The 27,981-nt window shown below is 38.9% G+C and overlaps 1 protein-coding gene across 7 annotated transcripts in view; it reads right to left on the reverse strand.

The window, feature by feature from the left end:
- IQCH (IQ motif containing H) overlaps window positions 1–27,981 on the reverse strand; it is a 213,489-nt gene that overhangs the window by 59,934 nt on the left and 125,574 nt on the right. For 5 of the 7 annotated variants that reach the window (XM_059912955.1, XM_059912953.1, XM_059912959.1 and 2 more), the window contains 3 exons: window positions 23,357–23,440; window positions 19,248–19,423; window positions 8,257–8,448 (listed from right to left, as the gene is read on the reverse strand). In XM_059912955.1, coding sequence (XP_059768938.1) covers window positions 8,257–8,448; window positions 19,248–19,423; window positions 23,357–23,440 — 452 coding nt within the window. Of the gene's footprint in view, window positions 1–8,256; window positions 8,449–12,861; window positions 13,135–19,247; window positions 19,424–23,356; window positions 23,441–27,981 lie in introns of all 7 variants that reach the window. The other 2 variants (XM_059912952.1, XM_059912956.1) reach the window with 2 other exon arrangements.

Consider the following 27,981-nt stretch of genomic DNA (forward strand, 5'->3'; position numbering starts at 1 on the left):
AGCTGGGTCAGATTTAGATCATCCACATGTGATGCTAAGTCTGTGCTGTCAAATTTATGACAAATGGTAGAATGGACATCTGTTGTTGGCTGCCTAGCATCTTTGTCCCCTCGTTCCAGGTAATGATATCCCCAACTTCCTTTCAGGAACTGTCCCTACCCCATTCTTAGCTATGCAAGAATTGAGAGTGACTCCACGCTCAGCTCCAGGGATGGGCCCCTGGTTAGCAAAGCCATACCCTGGCCACAGTGATTGGTTCAGGAGGGGCACATGACCCAATTAGGCCAATCAAGTGTTAGGAAACACTTGCTGGGGCCTTCTGAGAAAGAAGCTTTTATGCTCTTCTGAGAATGCTGCCTGGTGAGATGTTCTCTCTTCCTATTACCTTGACTGGGGACAAGCTCTAGGAGCTACTTGACTAAGGACAAGCTCCAGGAGCCACTGGCAGCCATCTAGCGACCCTGGGGACAGCCAGCCTTAGGATGGAGCAGACATTATGCACAGTACGGAGGAGTGGTGGAAAGTAACTGGGTCCTTAGTGATACTGAGCCACTGGATTAAGCCTTGTCTGATGCCAGAGCCAATCTCTGGATTTTCACTTAGCTGAGATAATAAATTCTCTTTATTTTTTATTTTTATTTTTAAAAATTCTCTTTATTTTTAAAGTCATTTGGAGTTGGATTTTCTGTTATTGAATATTAAACATTTTAAACTGATACAAAGGGGTGGGCCAAACCGTGTATCCACAATCCATGCTGGATGCTTAAGCCAGCAAATGCTCTGATCACTCTATGCATTGGTTACTCTCATTCTGCAGTCAGTAGTGAGGTTTTCACTCATTCCTTTCCATTAAAATCATTAGCAATCGTCCCTCTTTAGAGTGCAAAAATAGGCTGAGAGGATGAAGAAAAAATGAAAATGTCTTCAGCAAGTCATAAACTACTTCCCACACCTACTTAAAGTTTAAGGACTACCTTAATACTCCATGTTTAATTGTTAATTGAGAGTTTAAAAATCAAAAATGCCAACTTTGCCTTCGATGAGATGGAAAATTATGCTGCTGTAGAAGGTAACATAATGTAAAACAGCCAACATTACCAAGGCACACAAATGCTTTTGGTATGTAAAATTGCTTTGTAAAATATTTGCTCCATCTGCTGAAAGCGGCAAAGACAATTTTCCCTTGATAGCTAACGGCCCATCTTGGCTGTGTGGCAAGTGATTCGCTGCGGTGGCGGCTCTCATTAAACAGAATGGTGAAAATGCGGTATATAATTCCATACTTATGTAGCATTATCCACTCGCTGCTTCTCGAGAAGTCTGTCCCTCATTATCCAGGCCTCCACCTTGCACCAACATGCAGGCCTAGCAGTTGATTTGACTCGAGAAGCGTTTTGTCCAACTGAGGCACATATGTTGCGCCTCCATTCCAAAGCTCAGCACAACTGCTTCGCCCCGACCAGAAACGCTAGAGAGGTTCATTCCCTTTCAGCTTTCCAGCTCTTCAACTGCTGTTTCTTTTTCCCCCTCTCCACAGGGGGCCATGATTTTCTTTCTAGGCTCACCCTGTCGCGCTGCATGCTGGGGGTTTCAATAGATAAAGATTAAGCATTTCTTGAAATTCTTACTTGAACTTTGCACATACACAAAAGCAGGAAAAATTTTTCCCGTGGGCCAGAGTGGCCACCATAAAAGCCCGACAGGCACTGCCCTTGGTTCATGGTGTATGTGGTCGTCTGTGATCGCTCTCTTTAAAGGAGTTGTTTACACTGTACTCTGAATTACTTCAACATCTGCTAAAGGAACAATTAAAAATAAATAATCCAGGGTGGTTTAAAAAAAGAAGAATATGTTCATGTTTTGGGAATAAAAAGTAGTTACAGCAGCAAGTGGTAGATTTTTTTAAAGATATTTTTAATGTTGGACAATGGGTTTAAAGGCAATTATATTAAATATGAGTGACATCAAGTAAAAACATATGACTGTTTTAGAGATTACACAATATTTTAAAGCAGAAACCACGCAGTTTAAAAATCAACCGTAAATGGTAGTGGCCATAATTATTATTATTGACAATAGGTTTCTTTTTTTCCAGTTAGAGAAATATCGCTGGTTGAGAAAACTGCATATGCTGAAAAAGCTCTTTAGTTGAAAATTAAAAACAAAAGAAAACACATGTGCCCTTTGGACTTGATTTTTCATTCAAGTAGTGGGGAGCGGGGTGAATTTGTCGACTGAAATGGGAGACTATCGGGAGGATTTATATTTTAATTTTATACAAAATAAATGGGCAAGCATCTGCCTTTCTTAATCGGAGTCTGTACCTTCTTTGATATTTCCACGTGTACAGAGGTATTGAGGCGGATGTGATAGCATTATATATTTAGTATTGTTTTTTCTACAGACCATGCTTATTAAAATACCAGGGTAATAAATCAGTGAATTCCAAAAGTGAGGATTTTTTGTTTGCTCTGGCACAATTACACGAAAGTCTGGGTCTTCTCAAGGGCATCCCTCTCTCACCGAGGGGCTTGGAGGACAGACGACCAGAAGCAAATGGCGCAGTGGCCGGCAGAGGAGAGTAAAACCCACTCTGAATCTGTTCCAAATATCCGTGCCTGCTCTGTGGCTTGAAGCAGATATTTCCAAAAGAACTCCAATGGGGACTTCCTGTATGTGAAAACATAACCAATTCTTGTTCCTCTCATCTTTTGCTTTATTCCTTCCTTCCACGCTGTTATCACGAAAACTGGTAGTTAAATTCAATTGATTCAAAATATTCTGGATCCATATGGCCGCCAACCCTGGAGCTGAGGCGATAGCGCCTCACTGCTGTTCTCAAGCATTTGCCTCTCCCCTAGTCCCCAGATGGTGGGAGTAACATTTAAACCTCCTTTTCTCTGCCTTGTACAATAGACCTTGGCACCATTTCAACTGTTTACTCCGGTAATTAACAGCTCTGATACCACAACAATTACAACTCCTATACTCTCACCACAATAATGCTATGAATTAGTGAGAGCTAATGGCTGGAAGGTAGAGCGTTTCCAGACTGTGAGATCGGTGCATTTTTAGAATAAAATAAAAGGTACAAACAGCATGCTTGCAGTAGACAATGATTACCTAGTAATTAGTTTACACAAAGCTTCCTATTTAATGGCAAAACGCTGTAATTAACGTGTGACAGAAAATCAAAGGGTACTTTGTAAGCATATGAAAAATTAACACTGCAGGCCCATAGCTTTATGTACTGATTAGAAGCATATTAAATCAATAGGACACACAAACCAACAGCTTGTATAGCTGATTATTATAGGTCCTCAGAAGGGGGACCCAGCTTTCATTTAACTTGGGGAGGCAATTTTCCTTCTCCTGTCATCTTCCTCAGGCACAGAGAAGCACCTCACACCCAACCCTGGCAGCTTCATGAAAACAGCCATTGAACTGGAAGAAAACATTCTAAGTCATTTTCAGAGATAAGGAAAAATATGTAAATGACTAAGACTTTCCAATGATTGCGGTGACGTGCTGCTACACTAATTAGAAAAGACACCAACTGGAACCAGAAAATGAAGCAACCGGGTCTCAATCTTGTGGTCAGAAAAATCTCTACTTTATCAGGTCAATGCCTCTTTATATGACATGTAGGAAGTTTAAATAACTGGAATTATTTTCTGTTTTCAAATTATAAGAAAGCAGGCTGCTGTCAAGGTTTATTCTTTTAAAGGCATTATCTGGGTAAATCATTGGGTAGGCACAACTTGGTCAACATTCTGTATCCGCAACAGCCACAATCCTGCGTAATGATAATTGATGCATAGAACAATGTTCTGGAAGCCTACAAGACGCTACAGGACCTTCTGAATCACCATAAAAAGATTAAATTGTATGTACTTGTTCAATATTACCTACAATTTAATTGTAATGCAATTCTATGGTAATATTAATAACAAGTAGCATTTCTTGAAGTCTTATGTGCTAAGTACATTGGTAGCCAATCCACAAAGGTTATCTCAATTAATTCTCACTACCTCCCCAGGAGACAGGTACTAATATTATTTCTCTTTACAGTTGAAGCGATAGAGACCTGGAGAGCTGAAGTGATTTGCCCATGGTTCCCCCCGAGTAACCTCCGTGTGCCTAGGCTGTGGAACCCACGAAGCCAGGCCACCTCCTACTTATCCTGAATGTTCAGTTATTCATACTAGCCTATTCCAAACCTCATTTTGCTTCAAAGGAAGTTTACATGTCAACCTGGAACAGGAGACTAAAAACAAACAAACAAAATATGTGGTTGCTTATCCAAAAAACAGGGTTTTAAAAACTCACTATATTTTTAATGCTATGTCTGATTGTGAAGATGGGCTACTTACTCTAAGCTCTGTGAGAATTTACAGGTTCACTAAAATGATCTTGTTAGTGTACTAAGTTGAGAAAGGCACTGAAAATTTGTCACCCCCATGAACGATCAAAGGGTGATATCTAAAACTCACTCTCCTCACCCATGCACATAAGTAGGTACGTGAGGCAGTTAGGTTGCAAAGCCGAATCCTACAGACCCCCCAACAGGGCCTCTTCTCTGAAACTATGAGGTGTGTGTACCGATGGCCCTCTTACATCTCAGCCTGCTGGCAACAGGACAGCAGCTCTCCTGTCAGACAGGAAAGGGAAGAAATTTGAGAGCAATAGCTGTGGGACGTTTGTGTTTCCCACAAGTCTCTGTAGAAAGCAGACAATCTGCCACAAGGGCAGCAGGCCACAACGGCAGGGACCTGAGGGAGAATACTACTCTAAGGCTTTCAAACAATGGGTCTTTTCTAAATGGATTCAGCTCAGTGTGGCAAGGGCCCAGGGCCCGGAGGAGTGGACGTGTGTTCCAAACTAGGTGCGGATCATTTACTAGCTGTGTGAACTTGGGCAAGTCACTGCACTTCCCAAGCATCAATTTCTCCATCTGTAAACAGAGTGACAATACCTTCCGTATCAAAGTGGTGTGGAAGTAAATGAGTAAAAACTTCCATTTTTTTCTGAGATTGAATGAGTCAATTCACATAAAGTGCTGAAATGCCAGGACTCCCATGGATACCAAAATCCAAGAATCCTCAAGTCCCATGTATTAAATGGCATTGCACAGTTGCCCTCCGTATCTGCGGGTTCCACATCAACCAGCCATGGATCAAATATGCAATGGTACAATTCTATTATTATTATTATTAAGAAATATGGGGAAATGTCAAGACCTTATAGTGTATTCATGGGTCTACGAAATGCTAAATCTCACATCTAGGCCAGTATTCTGGCAACTACTCTTCTAAAGCAGTGTCACCAGGCCTCACTACCACCAAGCCAATCTTCTAGGAGCGAGGGAGGGAAATTCTACCCTTTAAAAAAAGAAAGAAAGAAAAAGGCACAAGAAGGACTAGTACCACAACAAATGTCTACCTGGGTCTCCCTACACTGTCTTAGGTGAGAGTATCCAGCAAGGTTTTTCCCCTACAGCTGTGTCTTTGCTTAAGCCTTTATTCCTACTAAATGAAATCCCCCCGACTGGGGAGTGGGGACTTTGGAGCATGCACACATGTGTAGATTCATTGAACCTTAACAAGCATGGAGTACTTAAGTGAGTGAATTTACTGGAACCTGTTGGCGGAAGTAGGTTTTGTTAGCTGGTAGGATGAAGAGAGGAAGGTTGGTACCAAGCCACCATGAAAAAAATGAGAGTTGTGCTGTTTTCATTGTGGCCATCATGTAACATTCTGCTTTTGCTAAAATCACCTACATGTCAACACTGATTTTTAAATGTGACTTCAGTGTTTTAGCATTTGTTGATTCCATGACTTTGTTTCAAGTCTCAACTGCAACCAAATAACTCTCATTCTCAATTAGATAGGTAGAAAAAAAGATGATCTTTATATTAGATCCTTGAGTCTACACTGAATCATGCCTACATCTAAAACCAATATTTGCATAAGATGCAAGAGCCTCTCAAAACAGTTCAAACTCCCATAAACAGCACTGTTTTTAATCTGTTGCCTACAACATACCAATGAGAAAAATCATGGTATCATGTCATAAACTGCTATGCAAATGATGCTATTTGTAAGTATTAACATAGTTTAGTGCTTACAGTCATATTCTCATTTCTAATAATTCTCCCAGAATGGAGTCTTTCTCTGGACTGTTAGCCTGCAGGATAGTCTTTCATCAAGAAGCTGAAATTTTTAATAACCTGCCAGCGTATGTTTTGTATGTGCCAGGCTAGGCTTGATGACACAACATCTTCATTATCAAAAGAAACAGGTCTACAAACTGTAATAGGACATTAAAACATGCCTGTGCTCATAAAGTCATGTTTTGATGTCTAAATGTGCACCATTATGATGGTCTTCTGGAACAAAGGATAATTCTAATCCTAAATTTTCAATAGTTACACTCAGTGGAGATTGCGTTTCACTTCTACTCTGAATGTGATTTCACTTTGAAGGCAAAAGAATGTCAAAAGTCTCCTACAAAAAAAAAAAAAAAAAGCTCTTCAGAACTACTTTATTTTTTATTTTTATTTTTGGCTTCTAACCACACCCTGGCCAAGCACAGGTCTCAGAGTGTAAAAAGATTTCATAATCATGATTTTTCCCTTGTTAAGTTAAAAAAAAAGATTTAGACAGATTATTAATTATTCAAAAGTGTCACATTTGACAACATTAACAATAATGCCAAATGTATTTGGTGACCATTTAAAACGGTATTGTTTAAAATACTTGAAATTAAATAATATATATTCAGGTTTCTAAATGCAATTCAGCCAAATGCTAATATTTTAAATATTTTTAAAACTTAAAGTCAAACATTTCAAATTTATCATAGTCTAGTGTCAGGAGAATTTTATGAAAATTGGTTTGAAATATTGAGACCAGCAAGTACTTTGTACTCTAACATTTCAGTCTTTTAGATTAAAAAAGTCATACTTTTCATGGTTTAATCTCAACAGTTTTGCTTAAACATTTTTTTTATATAAGATGAAACAAAATCTAGTCCAAGGAGAACACAAGAGAAACCTCTATGGGCCTCAAAATTAAATACATTTTCCCTGTTTTATTTTTTTCTAGAAGAGTAATTCACTTTGGTATCCTTTAAATAATACGTAAAAAGCTGGCCATGACAGGTACTGCATTTAGTCCATTTACTGATGGAGGGGGAAGAAAAGCCCAGAATAGATCATGAGGAGAAAAGTAACATTTATCAAAGGGAACTCTCTCTTCTGACTGTTCTCTAGATTTATTCATCATTTCACTTTCACAAGAATAATGGGGTTCTCTCTTGTGTGCCCCTCCCTTTCTATCACTTGTGTCTCATATACTCGTATAGTGGGATGCTCAAAGCAGATGCAAATCACTGCAGAGCCCACTACTACAGACATCGGTGGGGAAGGAATCAGTTAAGGGAATTTGCGTCTGAATTTTCCTCATCAGTTATGCTTTCACCAGTAGCTCAGCCAAAACAGAGATTGGGATTAAGAGAAGCCAGGCAAGTCGAGGTCTCTGGATGCAAAATGACGCAACTTTTAGAATGGTGGGGATAATTCATATATGAGGCCATATAAAATTAATTATTAAGCAAGTTTGAAACAGACTAAGAAGTTGTACAATTCATCCTTCTATCAATATGTGTGGAAAAATCTATACACGTCACTCATATGCTAAGAGTTTTTACCTATTCAGTTCTTGCCGGGAGATTTTCTTGCTGGAATGTATTATTTTCTCAACATCTCACAGGCACCAGCAGTTACATACATTTCCTTGAATTGTCTTCAAAAACATATGACTGCTGACAGAATGCTATTATACATTAGCTTCCAGGTGACAAGCATTCACTAATAGAATTTCTCTCTCATAATAAAATACAACTAGCTTAATAACAACACTTGTTAGAAGCATATGATCAAGACCCACTTACAGCAAATGATTAGATTTGTAATGTTATTTGAATATGGTAAAAAGATTACTTCCTAATTATCATAATCAATTTGAGGACTTTTAAAGCTCCAAGAAGGAACATTTAAAATAACCTAATCAACCTCATTCACTTTGTAGATAAGAACTAAGGCCAAAGAAAGTAAAAAACTTGCCTAAGGTCTCACTGCTGGTAGGTAACGTAGCTGAGTCTAGAAGAAAGTGCCTTATCTTCTAGCTGAGCCTTTTGCTTTATCTCCTATCTGTTCACAGACACTTCGGGTTTAAGTCACCATCGAACACTCACTTGTGCCCATTTCTTGCTCCAGTCTTCACGGCTGTATCTGTGACTCTCCTTTAGGACCCACTTGTAGCACTTTAGGTGGGAAGGAATGTCACAAAATGCAGTCCCATTTCCTCCAAACTCATAGTCCATTTTAAAGAGCCAGCGTTGGATTTCCAGGTGATCAATGACCAGCTGACTCACCTGTTCTATGATCTGTGGGGCCAAAAACACAGCAACATTTAGTTTCCTGGATTCCTTCTTATCGTGTTAACTTAGTTGTGGTACTTCTCATGTGTCTTTATTTCAAACAGTTTGTTCATTCGGTTTTCTTCTAGTTATTAAGACAGATTAGAAGAAGTTTTACGTGATACGTGTATGTGTGTATATATATATGTATATGGTGTGAAGCAACCACTCACCAGTGGGACTAAAGACATGTTTAAAAGTATAATCTTATTTATGAGAAATTATGAAATTATCATTTGCTGGCTTTTAAAGGCAAAAGGAAAAAACCTGTGAATATCTGTAATTGAATCTTGATACTGTTTTCTTCCTTTTTCAGAGAATTATGTGTTTACTTATTCTTCAATTTTTTTTATAGTTTCAAGATTGTAAAAAGTTATAGTTTTGAAAACTTTAACTGTTTGGAGCTTTGCTGAGCTTTTAAATGTTCTAGTCTATAAAGCATTTAATTTTCTCCTCATTAGTGTACGTGAAATACATTCATTTGGCTGGTCAGTTGACAAAGTGTATTATGTGTATTGTAGGTACAAGACTGATAAAGGAGATGAAGCACTCATGAAAGCAACTTTCTTGGAATACACACCTATCCTACATCTTATTTGAAACTATTCCCTCAAGAACTGGGCTCAGTCACATGAATGTTTCAGGGATAGAAATTTAAGCTCTAATATCACAGTAATAATAATGATGATAATATCTAACATCATTGAACTCTCAGTAGGATCTAGGCCTTTGGCTAAGCTCTTTACATGAGTTTTCTTTTCCTTCTCTCTCTCTCTTTTTTTTTTTTTTTGGCCACACCACATGTCTTGTAGGATGTGGGATCTTAGTTCCCTGATCAGGGATTGAACCCGGACTCTTGGCAGTGAGAGCATGGAGTCCTAACCAGTGGACCACCAGGGAATTCCTGAGTTTTTTCACATAAAACTCATAAAAACCTATGAGGTAGGCATCATTATTAATTCCGCTTTATGTATAAATAACTGAGACTCAGCTAATTTAAATAACTTGCCCATGATCACACAGCACTGAGTGGCAGAGCAGACTCCACCCAGGCTGCTCTGAGTCCAATACCTAAGCCCATTTCTTCTCCACTGTGCTGCCCATCTCAACCTGCAGAGAGGTGGAGGAGAAGGGTGAGGTGGAGAAGGAAGTGAAGAGCAAGAGAAGCAACTTTCCAAACAGTCAACAAGCCATTTGGGATAAGTTTGAATCAGACAAAAGTCTATAGCAAGATTACTTAATTATAAGTAATACTGCTCTAGTAGAGCCTTGGTGAAAAATAACTCATTAGATCACAAAATGATTTTTTTGTTTGGTCTTCTCATCCGACTTTCCAGTCTATACTTCACAGAAAAAACAATACTAAGCCTTCTCTCTCCTGAGCCTACCCCATGTTGTTCTTGGCCATGGTCTGTGCTTAAGGAGGCCTCTGGAGCACTATTCTCTTCACCTTTGATAAGTTTTTGTTCACCAAATGGATTTTTTTAAAACTAAAGAGTGTGAAAGAACTCGAGGTTATAGTTCTGTTGAAATCTGGAGCTGGAAGATTAAAATTATTTTGATTAAAGGCACAGTCTGTTCTCTTGAGTTGTGTCTTTCCAGCAAATCTTCCTGGGACTCTTACACTATGCAGCAGTGTAGAAGTGTTACCAAAACAGGCATACTTGGGATCCCTGGAAGCTCCATGCAACCATGGGGTATTCAATTAGGGTGAAAATGAAATTGTCTTAGCTCCCTAATTATCAAGTAGTGTCTGTGGATAATTTGGGTGTTTAAATGACAAGTACTCTGGTCTACACACCATATGGCTATGAGCATAGCCTAGGAAGGTTTTTTAAATGTGCCTTCCAAGGTTACATCCCTTCTTTCTCTAATGTTGTGTTGAGAAGATAGATTCTATTTGTTGTATTATGGTCATACATTGCAGAAGTAGAAATGGTCTTTGGACTGTTAATATCCAATAAAATTCTTTTGCCAATGTAAGGAAAGTTGTTCTGGCACAGCCTTTTTCATTGTATGTTTGGATGTATTGTATATTTGGAAGTTTCAACTACTAACAGAATTATTATCTGTTTCTTCTAAATCCTATTATTTGTTGCTTCTGAGAATCCTATAAATGGGTGCCTGTTGATGAATCCCGTACAGTAATGAAAAGGATCAATAGTATTGTAAAGACTGCACCACTGGAAAGAATTATGTGCTATCTTTAAGTGAAAATTGAACAGTGCTTTAAAATAGCATCACCATTTTTGATTATTTAACCAAAGCTGTCAATATTTCATATGGAACACATGCCAGAAAGAGAACTTGCATGGTTACTTTATGGAACAAAACAGGAAATGCTCACTGTGCTCAAGTTGGATTTTTTAAATAAATAAATAAATTACTTAATCATAAACCAATGACTTTATGCTATTGCCAAACATTTATCATTTTCTATTTGAATCTCTCTGTTCAAAAGATGTAATATATTTTTTAATTGCCATACATTTTATACTGGTGTAGGGCAGAAGTAGAAAAATGTCTACTGCTAAAATCCAACTGATAGCCAGGAATATTTATTAACCTAAATTAAGATAATCACAGCTTTCTTTCACCAGCTTTAAGTTTATGATGCACATCGGTAAAAAGTCAGTGTTATTGATTCATTACCATCTGCAAATTCAAAACGCTGACATGTTCAGATAGGCACTATGTGGAAAAATCTCAGTGGAGTACTTCAATTCTTGTTGACCTTAGACATACATTTTCCAAACAGATAGCATGGACCTCAGTTATAACTTAGTTTATTGTGATACAATTTGCACATGCCATAGGTGAAATGACACCCTTCAAATCCAATTTGTCTATGAGGAGAGGTTTTTATCCTACTTCTGAATATCAGTATTAGGGGGAGGCTTTACTGCATTAAATGTTCCTGCATCTTTAACCACAATTAACATATAAAGTTCTAAAATATTTCATAGCAAAGACTGCCTGAGTTCTCATCAATGGGGACAAAAGCAAGACTCACTCAGTATAAATATTGCACATACAGTTTAAGGCTTTGAAGATTGTTTAATATACATGTATGAAATTGTATCATTTAAAAATGCATTTCACTTGTAGTAAGTCTATCAGCCTAGTATTCTACAGGGAAGCAGAGTTAAGCAATCCACTCTGTTACCTTCAAATTCCAGTGGCGGTTAATGACAATGCAAGGGACATGCCAGGTTAGGAGGAGCCCCTCTCTTTTAATCCTATTAAGATTGCCTGTGCCTTTTCTAGACACTGCCATCTTTAAGAGGAACTTCCTTCATGAGCCCATGTATTGCCCAAGAACACTCTATCTAGCAAGACTGAAACACTTTTGGGGCAATTTAACAAGCTAAATTTTCAAATTAGTCTCTGAAAAGTATGATTTGTTGAAAAGCTTGATTTTGGGGCTCAGCGGCTATGAGGTGCAGAGCATCAGGATCAGGCAACTGAGAGAAGAAGCGTGATCCCTAAATATTGTCCCTTACAAACATCCTCATTGTGTACAGTTCTTTAGTTTCCCTAGAAGTGGGTGCCCAGAACCACTTGTGATTGGCTCAGAGTAATGGTAAGAGATGTATTGAAACAGAGGTTAGGAAATGTTAACAGCCCTTTGTCTTTTATTTTCTTTATTGTGAAAAAAAATAGCAGTTAAATGGGAGAACACCTGCCAGAGCTAACTCAAAGTGGCTAATTTCTAGTTCTCTAGTGGCTACTTTTGTAGTGACTAATATTATATAACAGTTCTCCAAATAGTTAGGGCCCTAACTATCTGCTGGAAGAATGCATAGCCATAGACTCGGACCAAGGCAAAACCCAGAAGCAGATAGTTTTCCTCCTAGAGCCATTTTACTTCCCCTTTCTGGGATTTCCCCCCTTCCTTCCTATATGGCCACTTCCTGAGGAGCTAGAATTTTTTTTTTTAACAGAGCCACAGATATCTGCAGCCCTCTGCCACGTGCCCTTTGCAACATGACTCGGCAGAAAGGGCTCACTCCCTGGAGCTTTCCAAACCTGCTCCTTTTAGCCAGAATTGACTCTCACATTTCTTAGGGTCCTGCTAACTAATATGATGATGAACTAATGCATGTTAAGGCAATAAATATTGATAGCAGATTAATATATGAATAGGGCCTTCAGTTCCTTAATCCAAATGAATAAATACTTTGGGAATTACAACAATTTCTGTAAGGCCCCTAGGAAGCCACTTTGAAACATGAAGGCCTAAAGTAGATCCCATCAACTCAACAGGTATTCCACAATATTCTTCATTGGGTAGGGCTGACACCAGAAGACCTAAAGTTCCCACAAGGTCGAGAGAATGTGAAATATTTAAACAGAGCCTCACCTGTCCACCCTGCATACCTGCTGGTGACTATAGACGTCATATATTCCAGGAGGGACTGGCACATTGGCGCTTTCAAACACCCGTTTACTTCCAGACTTGGTACTATAGAAATGAGCTAGTTCAGGCTCTGGGCCCAGGATGGGTATGTCTAACATATCCGCCACAGCTAAATCATCTCTGTGGAGGAGCCCGCTGACAATGTAGGCTTCTTTTCCTTGGATGAGATTTTTTATTCTTTTGATTGCCTTGGGACTGTACATCAGGTGAGTGGCCAGGCACATATGCTGCTTCTGGGGGGAGATCATATTATTCTTGTTAAAAGGTATTCTTTTTCTGGTCTACACACCTAATTTATAATGTTACGCACAATAAATGCATTATTAATAACAGGCTGGGTTATGAACTATCCCGTTGTTTAGCAGTTTAAATTGATAAAAGCTGTTGGGGTGAGGGTCCATAATCGCTCACATCTTTAGTGTGTTGGAAATAGGCTCGCTGGGAATAGAACTAATTACTATGCATCTGTATTTATTTGATCCACGTGGAATTATCCTTCTGTCAGAAGGAAAAGAGGCTGGTGGCCTTTGGATAATAGTGATTCATCTCTGCAACACTTCTGGCATGGTTTAACACTAAAGCGTCTGGAAAATCAATACAAAAAAATGAAGGAAAAAACCCCATAGTATTCTTCACTGTGCAGGACTCCTATTCTGGCAACCCTTTAAATGATTCAGTAGGAAAAAGGCACTTGACTTGATACTCTCTTCCCAAAGTTCTACCACAAATTCCATTTCAGAGACTATGTATTGTTATGATGATTATCATGGTTCTTAGCCAACACTCCAGAAAGGATTCATGAATGGAAAATATTTGAGAATTTCAGCAAGACTCAAATTTCTTTTCCAATGGAAAACTTTTTATTTTTGACTACTTAGACCCAGCTCAGCAATACATGCGACTGTCTCATTCAATTAAATAAATAATTCCAGCATGTCTAATAAGGGGCAGAGGATGGAGCCAGATGGTCAACACACACCAAAACTAATACAAGCATGTCTCTGCGCTCAAGGAGTAGGGACACAGATGAGTACCATTAATGCATAACTAATACAAGGCAGAGAAGGGCCATAAAGAGCTACAGAGGGCCTTGGAGGCAGGGAGGAGGGAGGCAGAGGCCACATGCTAGTGGGGAAAGCTGAAAAGGCAAATTACTCATTCTTCTTGGGCCTCAGTTTCCTCATCTGTAAAATGCGTATAACAGTAGTACCCATCTCATAAGGATGCTATGAGTATTAAATGAGATAATGCATGTAAAGCACTTATAATAGCACCTTGGATATAAGCACTTAATGAATGTGAGCTTGTGTTATTGTTATGAAAGAGGTCGGGGTTGAGGTAAGTTTTGAAGGATGGGTAGGATTTTAGCAGGTGAGGTTGGCCATAGCCTAGGCTGGAATATGGGAATCCAAAATTGTGCTCATTTCCTCTAGAGAAGAGGGCATCATGGCACATGAGAAAGTGCCGGGGCTTAGGAGTCAAATGGTTCTGTCTTTGAATCCAGCTCTATCCGTTATAAACAACCTGAACTTGGGCAAATGACTTAGACTCCTTGAGACTAAGTTTCTCCATCTTCTGACAGGGAATAAAAATACCCATTTGATCCATTTGATGGGTTCCTCTAAGGATAAAATAAGATCATAAATGTTTAACACCTATTATAATGCATGGCATTGAGTGGATATTCGATCAATGGTAGTAATTATCAATATTATTATGGAGAAAACTTTTTAAAAATAAAGTCATTAAAATGTCATGCAAATAATATAATGCAAGACGTGAGAGTCTTAATGGAGTTCCAGGGATTTTGTAGACTAGCACCTTCTCTCCTGGTTCTAGTCAAAATTGTCTACTCAACATGGCATTGAAGTGTGGAGAAATTCCGAGCCACTATTTTGGGGAGTTTCTGCTGCACCAGTTTGCAGACTGTTGGAGGGTATGACTGCTGAGTATAAGAGAAAGCAACTGAGGAGAGCCCCTGGATTTTAGTCCTGTCTGAATTTGTAACTTGCAAGCTGATTTAGAAGACTCTTTCTGAGCCTTGGTTCCCCACATTCAAATGAGGGGTTGAACTAGAAATCTCTAGGGTCCTTCCAGCTGTGATACAACGTTCCCTTTAAAACCAAAGCTCTTCTGGACGTACTGTTTAATGAGTACAGAGTTTCTGCTTGGGATGTTGAAAAAGTTTTGAAAATGGATGATATGATGATTGCACAACAATGTGAATGTACTTAATTTCATTGAACTCTACACTTAAAATGATTTAAATGATAAATTTTATGTTATGTATATTCTGCCTCCCCCCCACCAAAAGACAAAATAAAAACCTCCTCTGAGAAGAGGATTTTATGATTTACCCTGTTGAACCCTTCCTTCAGAGCAAGTGTTATATTCTAAGCTCTTTAGGTCTATGCAGTATGCCTTTTCTACATAATTTAAATCCATTTTCAAAAACCTGCTTCTGAGAATGCAGCTCTAGGAAATCCGGTGTTCCATTAGACAATGGCTGGTGACAGCAACTCGTCAGTTTGTGTTTCCCATCTAATTGATCACTGTTTATCCTCCTTGTTTATTTCACTCCTTTCCTTTCCCTACAAATTATTCCAATGAGGAAATGTGCAAAAATGAAGTGTCTTGTAGAACTGGTGACTTGAGTCACAAAGTATGTGGTAGGCTTTTCAGGGTACCTAGAAGAATGTTTCAAAGGGGGCAGTCCTCTCATGTTAAGTACTCTTTCATTTGATCCATACAACACTGTACCAATTAACAGTCCCTGTTTTGGAGACGAGGAAACTGAGACTCAGGTGATTTGCCCATAGTCACACAGCTGGTAAATAGCAGAGGCAGGATTCAAATTCAGTATTAGCACAGTTCTCATGCCATAGCTGCCATGATTTCTCCCATTTTGCAGATTGAGTAGTGAGGTCTGGTAGTTTTATGAAGTGTGATGAGGGGCTGGTAGATGCAGCAATAGAACCTAATGTTAAAGTTGCACATTTCCGGCCAGAATGGATTTCTGTCTGCTTAGGGTTGTTTATCTCTCTTGGCAAGTATTCTACCCAACTCTATCATGTCATCTCTGGGCATGCCTTATTCTTCAGGCAAGATGGTACCACAGTATTGTGTTCAACGTGTGTTTAATAAAGATTTGAATGTAAGTGATGGCAGAGGACACATTACTGACCGCAGGTCTTGTGTGACCATTTAGAGAAAATCAGTATCATCAGATCCAGGCTGTGGATTAACACAGATGACAAAAATCTAAAATGTTCCTAATTCCATAACATTATAGCTACATTTAATTTATCACCACTAATTTTTTTTTCACCTGAGACAAAAGGTAGTTGCTTAGGATGTCTTCATAAACATTAAAATTTTCAAAAATAGACATGATGACTTTATAACAGCATTTTCACCATTACAAATTCAAACATTGTAGAGTAACTTGGAGAGATGTACGAACAGATTTTTGGCACACTTTTAAAAAATCTCCTCAAAGCCATGCATTTGAATGAAAGTCAGCACTGATGCAATCTCTCAAACCCATTAAAAAGAAATAAAGCCATAACTAAACACGAGCAGGAAATGATTTGAAAGTAAGAGTTTAATTTTTGTATTTTAGAGAGGTGATTGCCTATGAGTGATTAATTACTCAAATAATTTAAACTTAAACTATGAGAAGTATTAAGTACTTAAAAATATTTCCTAATTGTTTCTATTCACAGAGATGCAAACCTACACTATGAATGTAACCCGGTGCATCTGTTAGTACCAACTGCCTATCTCCTCTTAGAAGGTGAAGAGTGGACAGTGAGGATTCATTTCTCAGGTAATAGGACTGCAGAGCTGGAAAGGACTTTGAAATGATCTAATCCATCACCTCATTTTACAGATGAATAACAGAGGACCAGAGAGGTAAAGGGGCTTGCCCAAGGCCACAAGGTCATCAGGAGCAAGGCTGTCATTCCAAATCAGGATAGGGTTCTGGGGTCAGACAGATTTGGGTTCATACTCTGGCCCCACTAGTAACTTGGGATTAGAAGATGAGTGTTGGTTTCCTTAGCCAAAGAAGGAAATTGATAATTTCCGTCTTGCTGCTGTGTTCTAAGTATCAAATGAGAAAATGTATGCTAAGCATTTGATAAATGTTGGCTGTTTACTCACTTTCCTTTTCCCAAATCTAGTGCCCCTTCCCCATTCCATGCCTCTTCAATGTATATTGGCATTTCAGATATGCAGAAACTGCTTATTAGCAGCTACCAGGCATTAGCTCCAGTTTCTGGCTGGAGAAAATCAGGAAATTAACCACACGCTAATGATAGTTCCTTGCTTCCCAATATCCACAGTAACTCTGACACTGAGGCCAGGGAATAGCTAGGAAGCACCAAAGCAAGCCTTGCATTGGTGGAGGATATTGGGGAGTTTCTAAGATTATAAGTAAGTGGTGATGATTTGTCTCCTTTCTTTTTTTTTTAAGATTTAATTAATTAATTAATTTATGGCTATGTTGGGTCTTCGTTGCTGCGCGTGGTCTTTCTCTAGTTGCATCTAGCGGGGGCTACTCTTCGTTGTGGTGCGCGGGCTTCTCATTGCGGTGGCTTCTCTTGTTGCGGAGCATGGGCTCTAGGCGCACGGGCTTCAGTAGTAGTAACACATGGGCTTCAGTAGTTGTGGCTCTCAGGCTCTAGAGTGCAGGCTCAGTAGTTGTGGCGCACGGGCTTAGTTGCTCCATGGCATGTGGATCTTCCTGGACCAGGGCTCGAACCCATGTCCCCTGCATTGGCAGGTGGATTCTTAACCACTGTGACACTAGGGAAGCCCTGTCTCCTGTCTTTTCTTTTGCTTGTCCTGATCCGGCACTTGTTTCCTCTTCCATAGCCAAGTGGTGCCAGTGAAACAGAACTAGGCAGAGAGATTTTATGGGAACATCGAGGTACCTAGTTATGAAAAAATAAAATCTTCATTTTGGTAGAAGAGAGCAAAATTCACTGAGTGTACCAGCAAAGTAGAAATGCTGTAGCATCCCTCCCCAGCCCTGGCAGGATTTTTTTTCCTTTGGTCAAATCATGGTGCATCTGAAGTGTTAATGGGTAGTAACTCAACACATAGATACTTCCTACATGAACCATGCAATCAGTTTCTTTGACAATAGATAGAGAGTTGACTTTGGTGCATCCCACTTATGAATGAAGAGAGCTATCTTCACCAGCAAAGTCAAACCTTTAGATTATATTAAAAAGTCTCCTCAAAAGTGCATAGTCCATTAGGTTATTTGTTTGTTTATTTATTTATTTATTTATTTATTTATTTATTTATTTATTTTTGGCTGCTTCGGGTCTTCATTGTTGCATGCAGGCTTTCTCTAGCTGCGTCAAGCAGGGGCTACTCTTCGTTGCGGTGCGCGGGCTTCTCATTGTGGTGGCTTCTCTTGTTGTGGAGCACGGGCTCTAGGCACATGGACTTCAGTAGTTGTGGCACATGGGCTCAGTAGTTGTGGCTTGCGGGCTCTAGAGTGCAGGCTCAGTAGTTGTGGTGCACAGGCTTACTTGCTCCACGGCATGTGGGATCTTCCCAGACCAGGGATTGAACCCGTGCCCTCTGCATTGGCAGGTGGATTCTTAACCACTGCACCACCAGGGAAGTCCTCCATTAGGTATTAAAATGTTGATTGTTTACCATGGAAAGTTTAAATTCTTGTTAAAATATAGAGAAATTCATTTCAAGCCATCTCTTGCACTACCTTATTCTAGAACGTGCCCCATGGCTCTATGAATTTCCCAGAAGTTCTTCTCTAGGGATGAGATTCAACTCAGAATTCATTCCATTCATTAAAAATCAGTTCTGAAAAGTTAAAAAAAATCTGAACCTTGTTCATTATGAACCATGTGATATGGTAAATAAGACCAAATTCCCCTGAGGGAAAAAAACCCCATGGAATAACAAGGAATACCAGTGTGGAAATCAGAAAACAGGGACCCTGGTCTAGATTCTGTCCCTAACTAGCTTTGTGACCACAGGCAGGCCCAGCCTTTCTCTGCCTCGGTGTTCTCCACACAAAATTAAGAAAAAGCAACCGTAGATGTTATAAATTCACCTACTTGATGGTACAACCCAATAACTACAATTAGGCTTCAGCTACAGAGAAACCGGGCAGCAGTAGCTCAGCTAAGTCTGCAAGTTAAACTGGGATATTTATTTCCTATCGTCCGATCTGTAGTCTAATCAGTAAAGCTGTTAAACTTGCAATAATATTTCACTGATGTGTACCAGAGCGTTGCAAGTTATAAAATTTCCAATTTAATTTTACTGCATCCCTGAAGCCGTAGTAATTAGAAGACAAACTCACAGTGAAGATGTTTATAGCTTCAGGGGTGATAATTTTGAACCTGTCCTGCAGGTCACTTCTGTCCTCAAGTTTCCCTGATTTGACAGCTGCCTGTAGACTCAGGATTTTATTGTAATACAGCAGCAACTCGTCATTCATTCGATGGGAGCAGATGTAGATGACGCTCACGTTGGCATCTAAAAATAACAGGCACAATGTTAATTACTGGTATAAAGGTAAAAGACATTACGAACTCTGGCATTAGGTTGATGTTGCACAGTTTAAAATAAAAAGCGTATCCAAAAGCCACATTCAAGTTAATTTAGATTGGTTTTGTACAGATCTTAGCAATTTAAGTGGCTTTTTTGTACTTTAGCATTTCTCTAAAGAAAAGATAAATAACACCACCACCAAAAAAATGGACACAATGATTCCTTCAGAAGGAGGGCTGTGAGGTACCATGGAAGTGTACTTTCAAATAATACGTAGGGATTTAGCCCCAGAACTCCTATTAATATCAATGGGATTTGCATACTGATTTAAAAATTTATCCCATTAACTTTAGTAAATTATAAAACAGAACTATTAACTTTCGAAAGCTGATGAAATTGCAATTTCTTATGCTGCCTGGACTTGGCAAGGCCAATTCAGGGAATGTTCTGTCCAAATAAATGGTCTGATTATGACCATAGCAATGATTATTTCAGGAAAGCAACCTTTTCCTTTCTCCATTCCCAAAGAGGAGTATATTACTTAAATAGGACATCTAGTGATTCTTGGTTTAAAGGAAACACTATCTTAATTTAACTGTTCTCCTTCTTAAGATGTGCTTCTTATTATGTGCATAGAAAGAAATCCTAATTAAATACCCCATCCGAATGGAATAGTGAGAAGAGATTACCCACTCCAGGCTGCAAAATATTTTAGGGAGTATGTACAGGAAATCAGCAGCCAGTGGGGTCACTCATTCATTTGTAAAATAACTGACTGATCAGTAGGGACAAAGCACTTGGCTAGACATGAAAGGAGATACCAGAATCAAAGCAACTGAGATGCTGCCTGTGAGGAACGACCATTTCACATGTATAAGCAGCTGTAAAACATGGTGGAGGGTGGTGGACACAAGACACATGCAGACCAGGTGCCCAGGGAAGGTTGGAGGAGGGAGCACTGTAAAATGTTTCCTTGGTCAAGTAGGGCTGAGAAGAGATTCTAAGACTCCTCTGTTCAGTTTGGTAGAGTATACAGAGCCTAGGCTGATTAAATGCTTGCTCAGCTGTCTAGGAGCCTGGGCATATTATTTAACCTTTCTAAGCATTGCTTTCTTCATCTGTAAAATGGGGAATAAAGTCACCCGGGGCACAGAGTTTTGGAGAGTATGAAATGAAAGAATATATATAAAGCACCTGGTGCAGTATCTGGCACATAGTAGGTGCTCAGCAGACAGTACAGATGCACCAATCTGCTCCACAGCCCACCCTGACTAGGCCAGCTAGCTAACAGTGGTTCCACACCCCGCCCTCCACACTTGTGCTCCTTTTAACTAGTGCCTCAAGATTTTACACGACGAAGTAGTGTCCCCTGCTGTTCCATCCTGTTGTTCCAAATCTTTCAATCTTGTCTGTCCAAACTCTTTAAAGGCAAGGTGTATACTTTTCATATAATCCCCCATGCCCTGGTACAATGTCGAGTATGCAGGAGCCACTCAGTAAATACTTGTGAGCTGACCAAAGGGATCTGGGAGAATGGAGAGGTTCGGGAACTGGAAAGTCTTACACAATTAGTGAGATCCACGGCATGCAGGAGAAATCTGTTCTGGAGAAGAGCATCTTGTGGCTAGAAGCAATGTCTTCTGAACTGGCCCAGAGCTGGGCCCAGAGTAGGTGCTCCATAAATGTAAATATTTAAGTGGCTCCTATTTAATGTTGAAACCACATTGTCACATGAACCTCAAAATAAATTAACTGAGCAGACAGTAGTTAAATAACTTGTATCCAACTGCTGAATGATCAAATTAGTTGCCCGAAATCTTGTGTTTTCAAGAAGAGACTAGTGTCTTACTAAACTAGTGGTCTTTAAAACCAAACTAGTATTTTTTTTTAAGTATAAAAAAAGGACACAAAAAGCAAACAACAAAAGTAACTTAATAAAGTCTCCATAGCAGAAGAAAACTATATTTTTCTTGGGAAGAAATTTCTGGGTTATAAATGATAACAAATCATGTTGCTAATTTTACCTTTCCCGTTCATTTCTGGCAAAGGAATACTATAATCACTAACAGTAATATCCAGTATTAGGGTGGTTTGATTGTGAATCAACAAATGTTCAAAATTAATTGACAGGTGATTTTGGAAAGGAATTAAGAAGAAGATGAATATTGTTTTGACTGTTAGTCAGTAGTCAATATCAGTCACCCTCTTGCTTAACTCATCTAGGAATTGAAGATACAAGCTGTTGAGGTCTCTCCACCTGATACCCTGACTTCACAGCCAATATCCAAACAACAAGTCTTAATGTGGTCAGATTACCTCTGTTTCCCCTGAATAAGCAGAAAAATCAACACCCTTTACTAGGAATTAACAGAATTTAAAGAAAGATAATCATTTATTCTTCCATAAAATTATCACTAATTTTCCTAGTTTCTTCATATTTTTACTTCACAAGCAAGTACTTTTTCTATTTTCTCACTTACTTCTACACTTTTATTACTTCTCTTGAAGAGGTTTTAGGATTGCATTGTTATCATGAAGATAGTTACCAAGAAAAGGCATTTGGTTCATAATCTCTCAGAAATGTTCATCTTAGCAAAATTTTCCATTGCAGATAGACATAGACTGAATTATTGAATTATTTAAAATAGAAGCCTAATACTCTTAAGTCTTCTCATTACTAATAAGAATCCTTTGTAAGGAAATTCTTTGGTGATGGTTTGGACTATATATAGAAAGGTATATAAAAAGCTAAAGAAAAAAATTAATCAAATAAATTAGAGCAAAGTCTGCCCTCTGCTGCACTTCATTGGTTTCCACCCAGTCAGGTTTTTAGTTGAAATAGCTCAGCACTAACAAATCAATCTTAAGTCATTAAATTTTTTTTTTTGGTAAGGTCGAAAAACAACATTAGTGCCTAGATAATAGATTAAAGCAATTACCCTATTATTATTTTAGGACACTGTAAATTTCTAGTACTGATGTATTTTTGTTACCAAATGGCATTTATAAAAGAATAATGATGCTGAAATATATATGAATCACGTAAAGTATGTCATTCCAGGGAGCCAGCTAAGCTGATCATTGATCATTTAAAATTCTTCCTTGTTTTGCTTAAATAAGGGCCAAAGCAATTATATTTTAACAAAACAAAGAAGTTCTTATTTGGTAACTAAAAAATGCTAGTTTTCGTTTAACCCTGAATTTCTGGCCGGGACTTCCCACACTGATTCAATATTATTACTTAGGCGTTGAAACATTTATTCTTTAAATCTCACCTCAAACAGTGTCAACCAAAGCCTAGAGTTCTTGTATCCTTCCTTCCTGGCCCCTGGTTGGTGTCTGATTTAGAACTGACCAAACCAGTATTAGAACTTGGCTTTTACAAAGATGTGTCTATCACTCAAGGTCTGTATTTCTAATAATTCCTTCCACTAGGCACTTCCTATTTTCTCATAATTAGATTATATATATTTAAATAAAACCTTCTTTTAAAAATCTACCTTCATTTCCCTCTTATTCTTATAATGAAAACACAATGCTTTTCATTTCTGATACCTTCCACTCATTCCTCAGATAATGTAATAGACAATATTGACACAAATATATAATGTTGACTTCATTCACTGCCAGATTCAGTAAATGAAGAAGAGTTGGGGCTATAGGAGATAAATCCTTATTCAAACCTGCAGCAAAGAGAATTAGAAAACTACCCAAGTAAATTGGTTAAAATGTCATTTGTTTATTCAATTGACTTCACTATAAATCTGTTCTTTGAAACAAAACATTCAATTGCCCTGCAAGAAGATTAGAAGTCCAAGCCTTTTCCTTGTACAGACAGAGAAGCAAAAAATGAACATTTAATCAACATCCACTGATAAACATTCCAAAGAGCCATTTGTGTAAAAGTATTTACTGTACCTAAGATGTCACACAGCCTCCCCAGCTGCATGTTCTGCTGCGTGTTGAAGTCGTCAATATTTTGTCGCACAGGCTGGCAATATCCTAAAAGGCAAACCAGATGTCAAAACCCAGAAAGAGCAAGTCAACATGGCAAAATGGCACACTAGGATTTCATAGTGTCATGGTCCACATTTCCAGGAAAGAATTGTCTCCGAAGCATCTCGCAGAAACAATCCAACTCCTAAGAATGAGGTCCTTGCTTTTCAGGGGATTAAGCATTAATTCTGGAAGATATGCTGAGCAGCATATTCTGCAACAGAGAGGTTCATAGTTTTCAATATCAGCAAAGCTTCTGGGAATCAGGATTATAGAAACACGGGAAAAGTTTCAGAAATTTTAACATGAATGTTCAAAAGAGCACGTAAGAAAGTTATGCTCAGGTTTAAAAACTATATTGGCTTTTTTTTTTTGCCTTTTATTTTTTATTTTTTTATTTTTTTAACATCTTTATTGGAGTATAATTGCTTTACATTGTGGTGTTAGTTGCTGCTATATAACCAAGTGAATCAGCTATACGTATACATAAAGCCCCATATCCCCTTCCCTCTTGCATCTCCCTCCCACCCTCCCTATCCCACCCCTCTAGGTGGTCACAAAGCAGAGCTGGTCTCCCTGTGCTATGCGGCTGCTTCCCACTAGCTATCTGTTTTACATTTGGTAGTGTATATATGTCCATGCCACACTCTCACTTCATCCCAGCTTACCCTTCCCCCTCCCTGTGTCCTCAAGTCCATTCTCTACGTCTGCGTCTTTATTCCTGTCCTGCCCCTAGGTTCTTCAGAACCTTTTTTTTTTTTTAGATTCCATATATATGTGTTAGCATACAGTATTTGTTTTTCTCTTTCTGACTTACTTCACTCTGTATGACAGACTCTAGGTTCATCCACCTCACTACAAATAACTCAATTTTGTTTCTTTTTATGGCTGAGTAATATTCCATTGTATATATGTGCCACATCTTCTTTATCCATTCATCTGTCGATGGACACTTAGGTTGCTTCCATGTCCTGTCTATTGTAAATAGTGCTGCAATGAACACTGTGGTACATGACTCCTTTGAATTATGGTTTTCTCAGGGTATACGCCCAGTAGTGGGATTGCTGGATCATATGGTAGTTCTATTTTTAGTTTTTTAAGGAACCTCCATACTGTTCTCCATAGTGCCTGTATCAATTTACATTCCCACCAAGAATGTGCAGGAGGGTTCCCTTTTCTCCACACCCTCTCCAGCATTTATTGTTTGTAGATTTTTTGATGATGGCCATTCTGACTGGTGTGAGGTGATACCTCATGGTAGTTTTTTTTTTTTTATATAAATTTATTTATTTATTTATGGCTGTGTTGGGTCTTTGTTTCTGCGCGAGGGCTTTCTCCAGTTGTGGCAAGCAGGGGGCCACTCTTCATCGCAGTGCGCGGGCCTCTCACTATCGCGGCCTCTGTTGTTGCGGAGCACAGGCTCCAGACGCGCAGGCTCAGTAGTTGTGGCTCACGGGCCCAGTTGCTCCGCGGCATGTGGAATCTTCCCAGACCAGGGCTCGAACCCATGTCTCCTGCATTAGCAGGCAGATTCTCAACCACTGCGCCACCAGGGAAGCCCCATTGTAGTTTTGATTTGCATTTTTCTAATGATTAGTGATGTTGCGCATCCTTTCATGTGTTTGTTGGCAATCTGTATATCTTCTTTCAAGAAATGTCTGTTTAGGTCTTCTGCCCATTTTTGGATTGGGTTGTTTGTTTTTTTGATATTGAGCTACATGAGCTGCTTGTATATTGGGATTAATCCTTTGTCAGTTGCTTCGTTTGCGAATATTTTCTCCCATTCTGAGGGTTGTCCTATGCTTCTTATGTGGCATTTTGAAGATGTGTCCTGGAATCACTCTCAACTGACACACAGATTTCAGATAAAACTCTTGCTGTTGCGAATATGTATTTAAGTAATTCTAAATACTAAAGAAATATGCTTCTGTTCACACAGTCAAAAGATCTTTTAACCTTAAAGGACAATAAAGGTTAATGCAGTTACTTTGTCAGTACTAATGAAAGCTCCACCGTTTTCCTTCATGTCCATTGGAACAGCAGAAGGAAAACACACATGGATTTACTACTGTCCCCAAATCTTCCACAATGGCAACAGCAGCGGCAACACTTTCTGCTATTGCAGGGGTTAAAATAAAAAATGAACGTGGACCAAAACATGAACTTAAAAGGCATGCATACTCACAAGCAGTATAACTGCTTATATGAAATTCAGCAACTGTAGGTGTAACTTTTAAAAAAATAAAATTGCTTTTCACATTTTGAATAGATGCTTCAATGCCTCCTTGTGGTTAGTGAGCCCAAACACATGTTTCAAGTTAAACTGCTATAGATAAAGTGATTTTAAATACTACATCTTCGAGACGTGACACAGATTTCCTTGTCAGCATAAGGAAAACTATAGCAATTCAGGCAACAGGGCTTCAGATCAAATGAACTCTGATAATTGGCTCTTTGCTTTGATGTTAGTGTTTAAACACTAGACAATGTCTGGAAATTAAATGAGTTTACAATTCATCTAAAAGTCTCCCTCTTGCTTTATGCAGATGAACTTAAGAACTAAAAAGGCAGAAGGATACGTGGGCTGTTTGAATTATTTTTGAAAAATTATTAATTTCTAAAATAATTTTGGGACCTCGTCCACATATGAAAGTTAATATACATAGCTATAAAGAATGCCATCTTGATGTGTGGTTGCAATATTGTAACTCTTGGGATTTTGCCTATATATAATTCTATCTATACTCAGATAAGTGTTTAGGAAGATGTATTGTGAATAACTTATATATCAAGACTCTAAGAAGGCAGGAAAATGCCTAGAGAATAAAGTATGATTAAGAAAAGTGCATTAATCATTCTGTGAACGCATTCTATGAACGCATTTCCTTTCAGAAGTAAAGATAAAAGGCAGTGTGAGATGGCTCATTAAAATGATGTCCAATTTAAAATATAAAGGATGTCTGATCACTCTGTTGCCACATATGCAGCATGTGAGTGAGTAAGTCCGTGTTTCAATCAATTACTCGAGGTCAATTTTCCAACAAATTACTTAGTACCTCTATTACCCTGATCAAGTATGCATATAAATCCACCTGCCAATGCAGGGGACATGGGTTTGAGCCCTGGTCCAGGAAGATCCCACATGCTGCGGAGCAACTAAGCCCGTGTGCCACAACTACTGAGCCTGCACTCTAGAGCCCATGAGCCACAACTACTGCGCCCACATGCCACACCTACTGAAGCCCGCGGGCCTAGAGCCCGTGCTCCGCAACAAGAGAAGCCACCGCAATGAAGCCCGCGCACCACAATGAAGAGGAGCCCCCACTCACTGCAACTAGAGAAAGCCCACGCGCAGCAACGAAGACCCAATTATGATTATGCAGGATTATGATAAAACTGGTTACTCAGTTAACCCTACAAGTACACCCATTTTAAAGAACTGTATGTTAATCTCAGGACATTGTTATAGAGGATCATATGAAGCAACAAATAGAAAAACATTTTGTAAACTGTAAAGTGCTGTGTAAACAGAAGATATTTTAATGTCACAAGCTATGTGCACTTCCAAAGCTTGGAACAGCAACAACAAATTCTGTCACAAGCAACAGATCATTCCACATGAGCAAGATACAATGCAAGGCACATTACTATCAGCAGAGCAGAAGTTAGGAGTCAATTTTTTTAAAAGTCAGATTTATTCTTATGTTTTGTACATCCACAAAATACATGTGTTGATTCCTGGGTGAAAGACCTCATTGATGCTGGCAGCATATATTAAATACAACAGTGACTTAACCAGGAAACTGTCAAGAAGGATGTTGTGGCCTTGGGGAGTTCAGCAGACATGCCCAGTGGAATATAATACACTTTGGAATATAATTTGGAATATAATCTACAAAGACATGGATATATCAAAGGTGAGACTAAAAACACCAGAGGAGTTTTGAGAAACCATCTACTTCAACCTTGTCCCATTATAGATAAGGAAATTCAGGGCAAGTGCCTTGTTTCTTGTCCAAGATAACATAAACCTACAAATTATTATGTAGTTCAACTACTACATCTTTAGCTCTTGTGACAAATATGGTTACGTCAAGCAAGAGAGAAGACGACTGTCCAAGAGTGAGCAGAGAACTCCAGAAGGGACAGAGGCCCTTTGCCTCTTTTCCCACTTCTATTGTTTTAAATTAATTTTTATTGGAATATAGTTGATTTCTTTTCCCACTTTCATTTTCAACTGTTGTGTCAGACATAATAGTGGCCATCCAAAGATGTCCACGTTCTAATCCCCAGAAACTGTGAATATGCTAAGTTACATGGCAAAGGGGAAATAAAGTTGCAGATGGAATTAAGGTTGCTAATCAGCTGACCTTAAAATAAGGAGGTTCTCATGGATTATTGGGCTGGACCCAGTGTCCTCACAAAAGTCCTTAAAAGTGGGAGAGGGAGGCAGAAGAGTAGAGAGTTACAGCAGATGTGACTACAGAAGACAGGCACAGAGATGCCACATTGCTGCCTTTAAAGATGGAGGAAGGGGGCCCCGGCCT

Source organism: Balaenoptera ricei, chromosome 2, assembly GCF_028023285.1.
Source record: "Balaenoptera ricei isolate mBalRic1 chromosome 2, mBalRic1.hap2, whole genome shotgun sequence".
NCBI classification, from domain to species: Eukaryota; Metazoa; Chordata; class Mammalia; order Artiodactyla; family Balaenopteridae; genus Balaenoptera; species Balaenoptera ricei.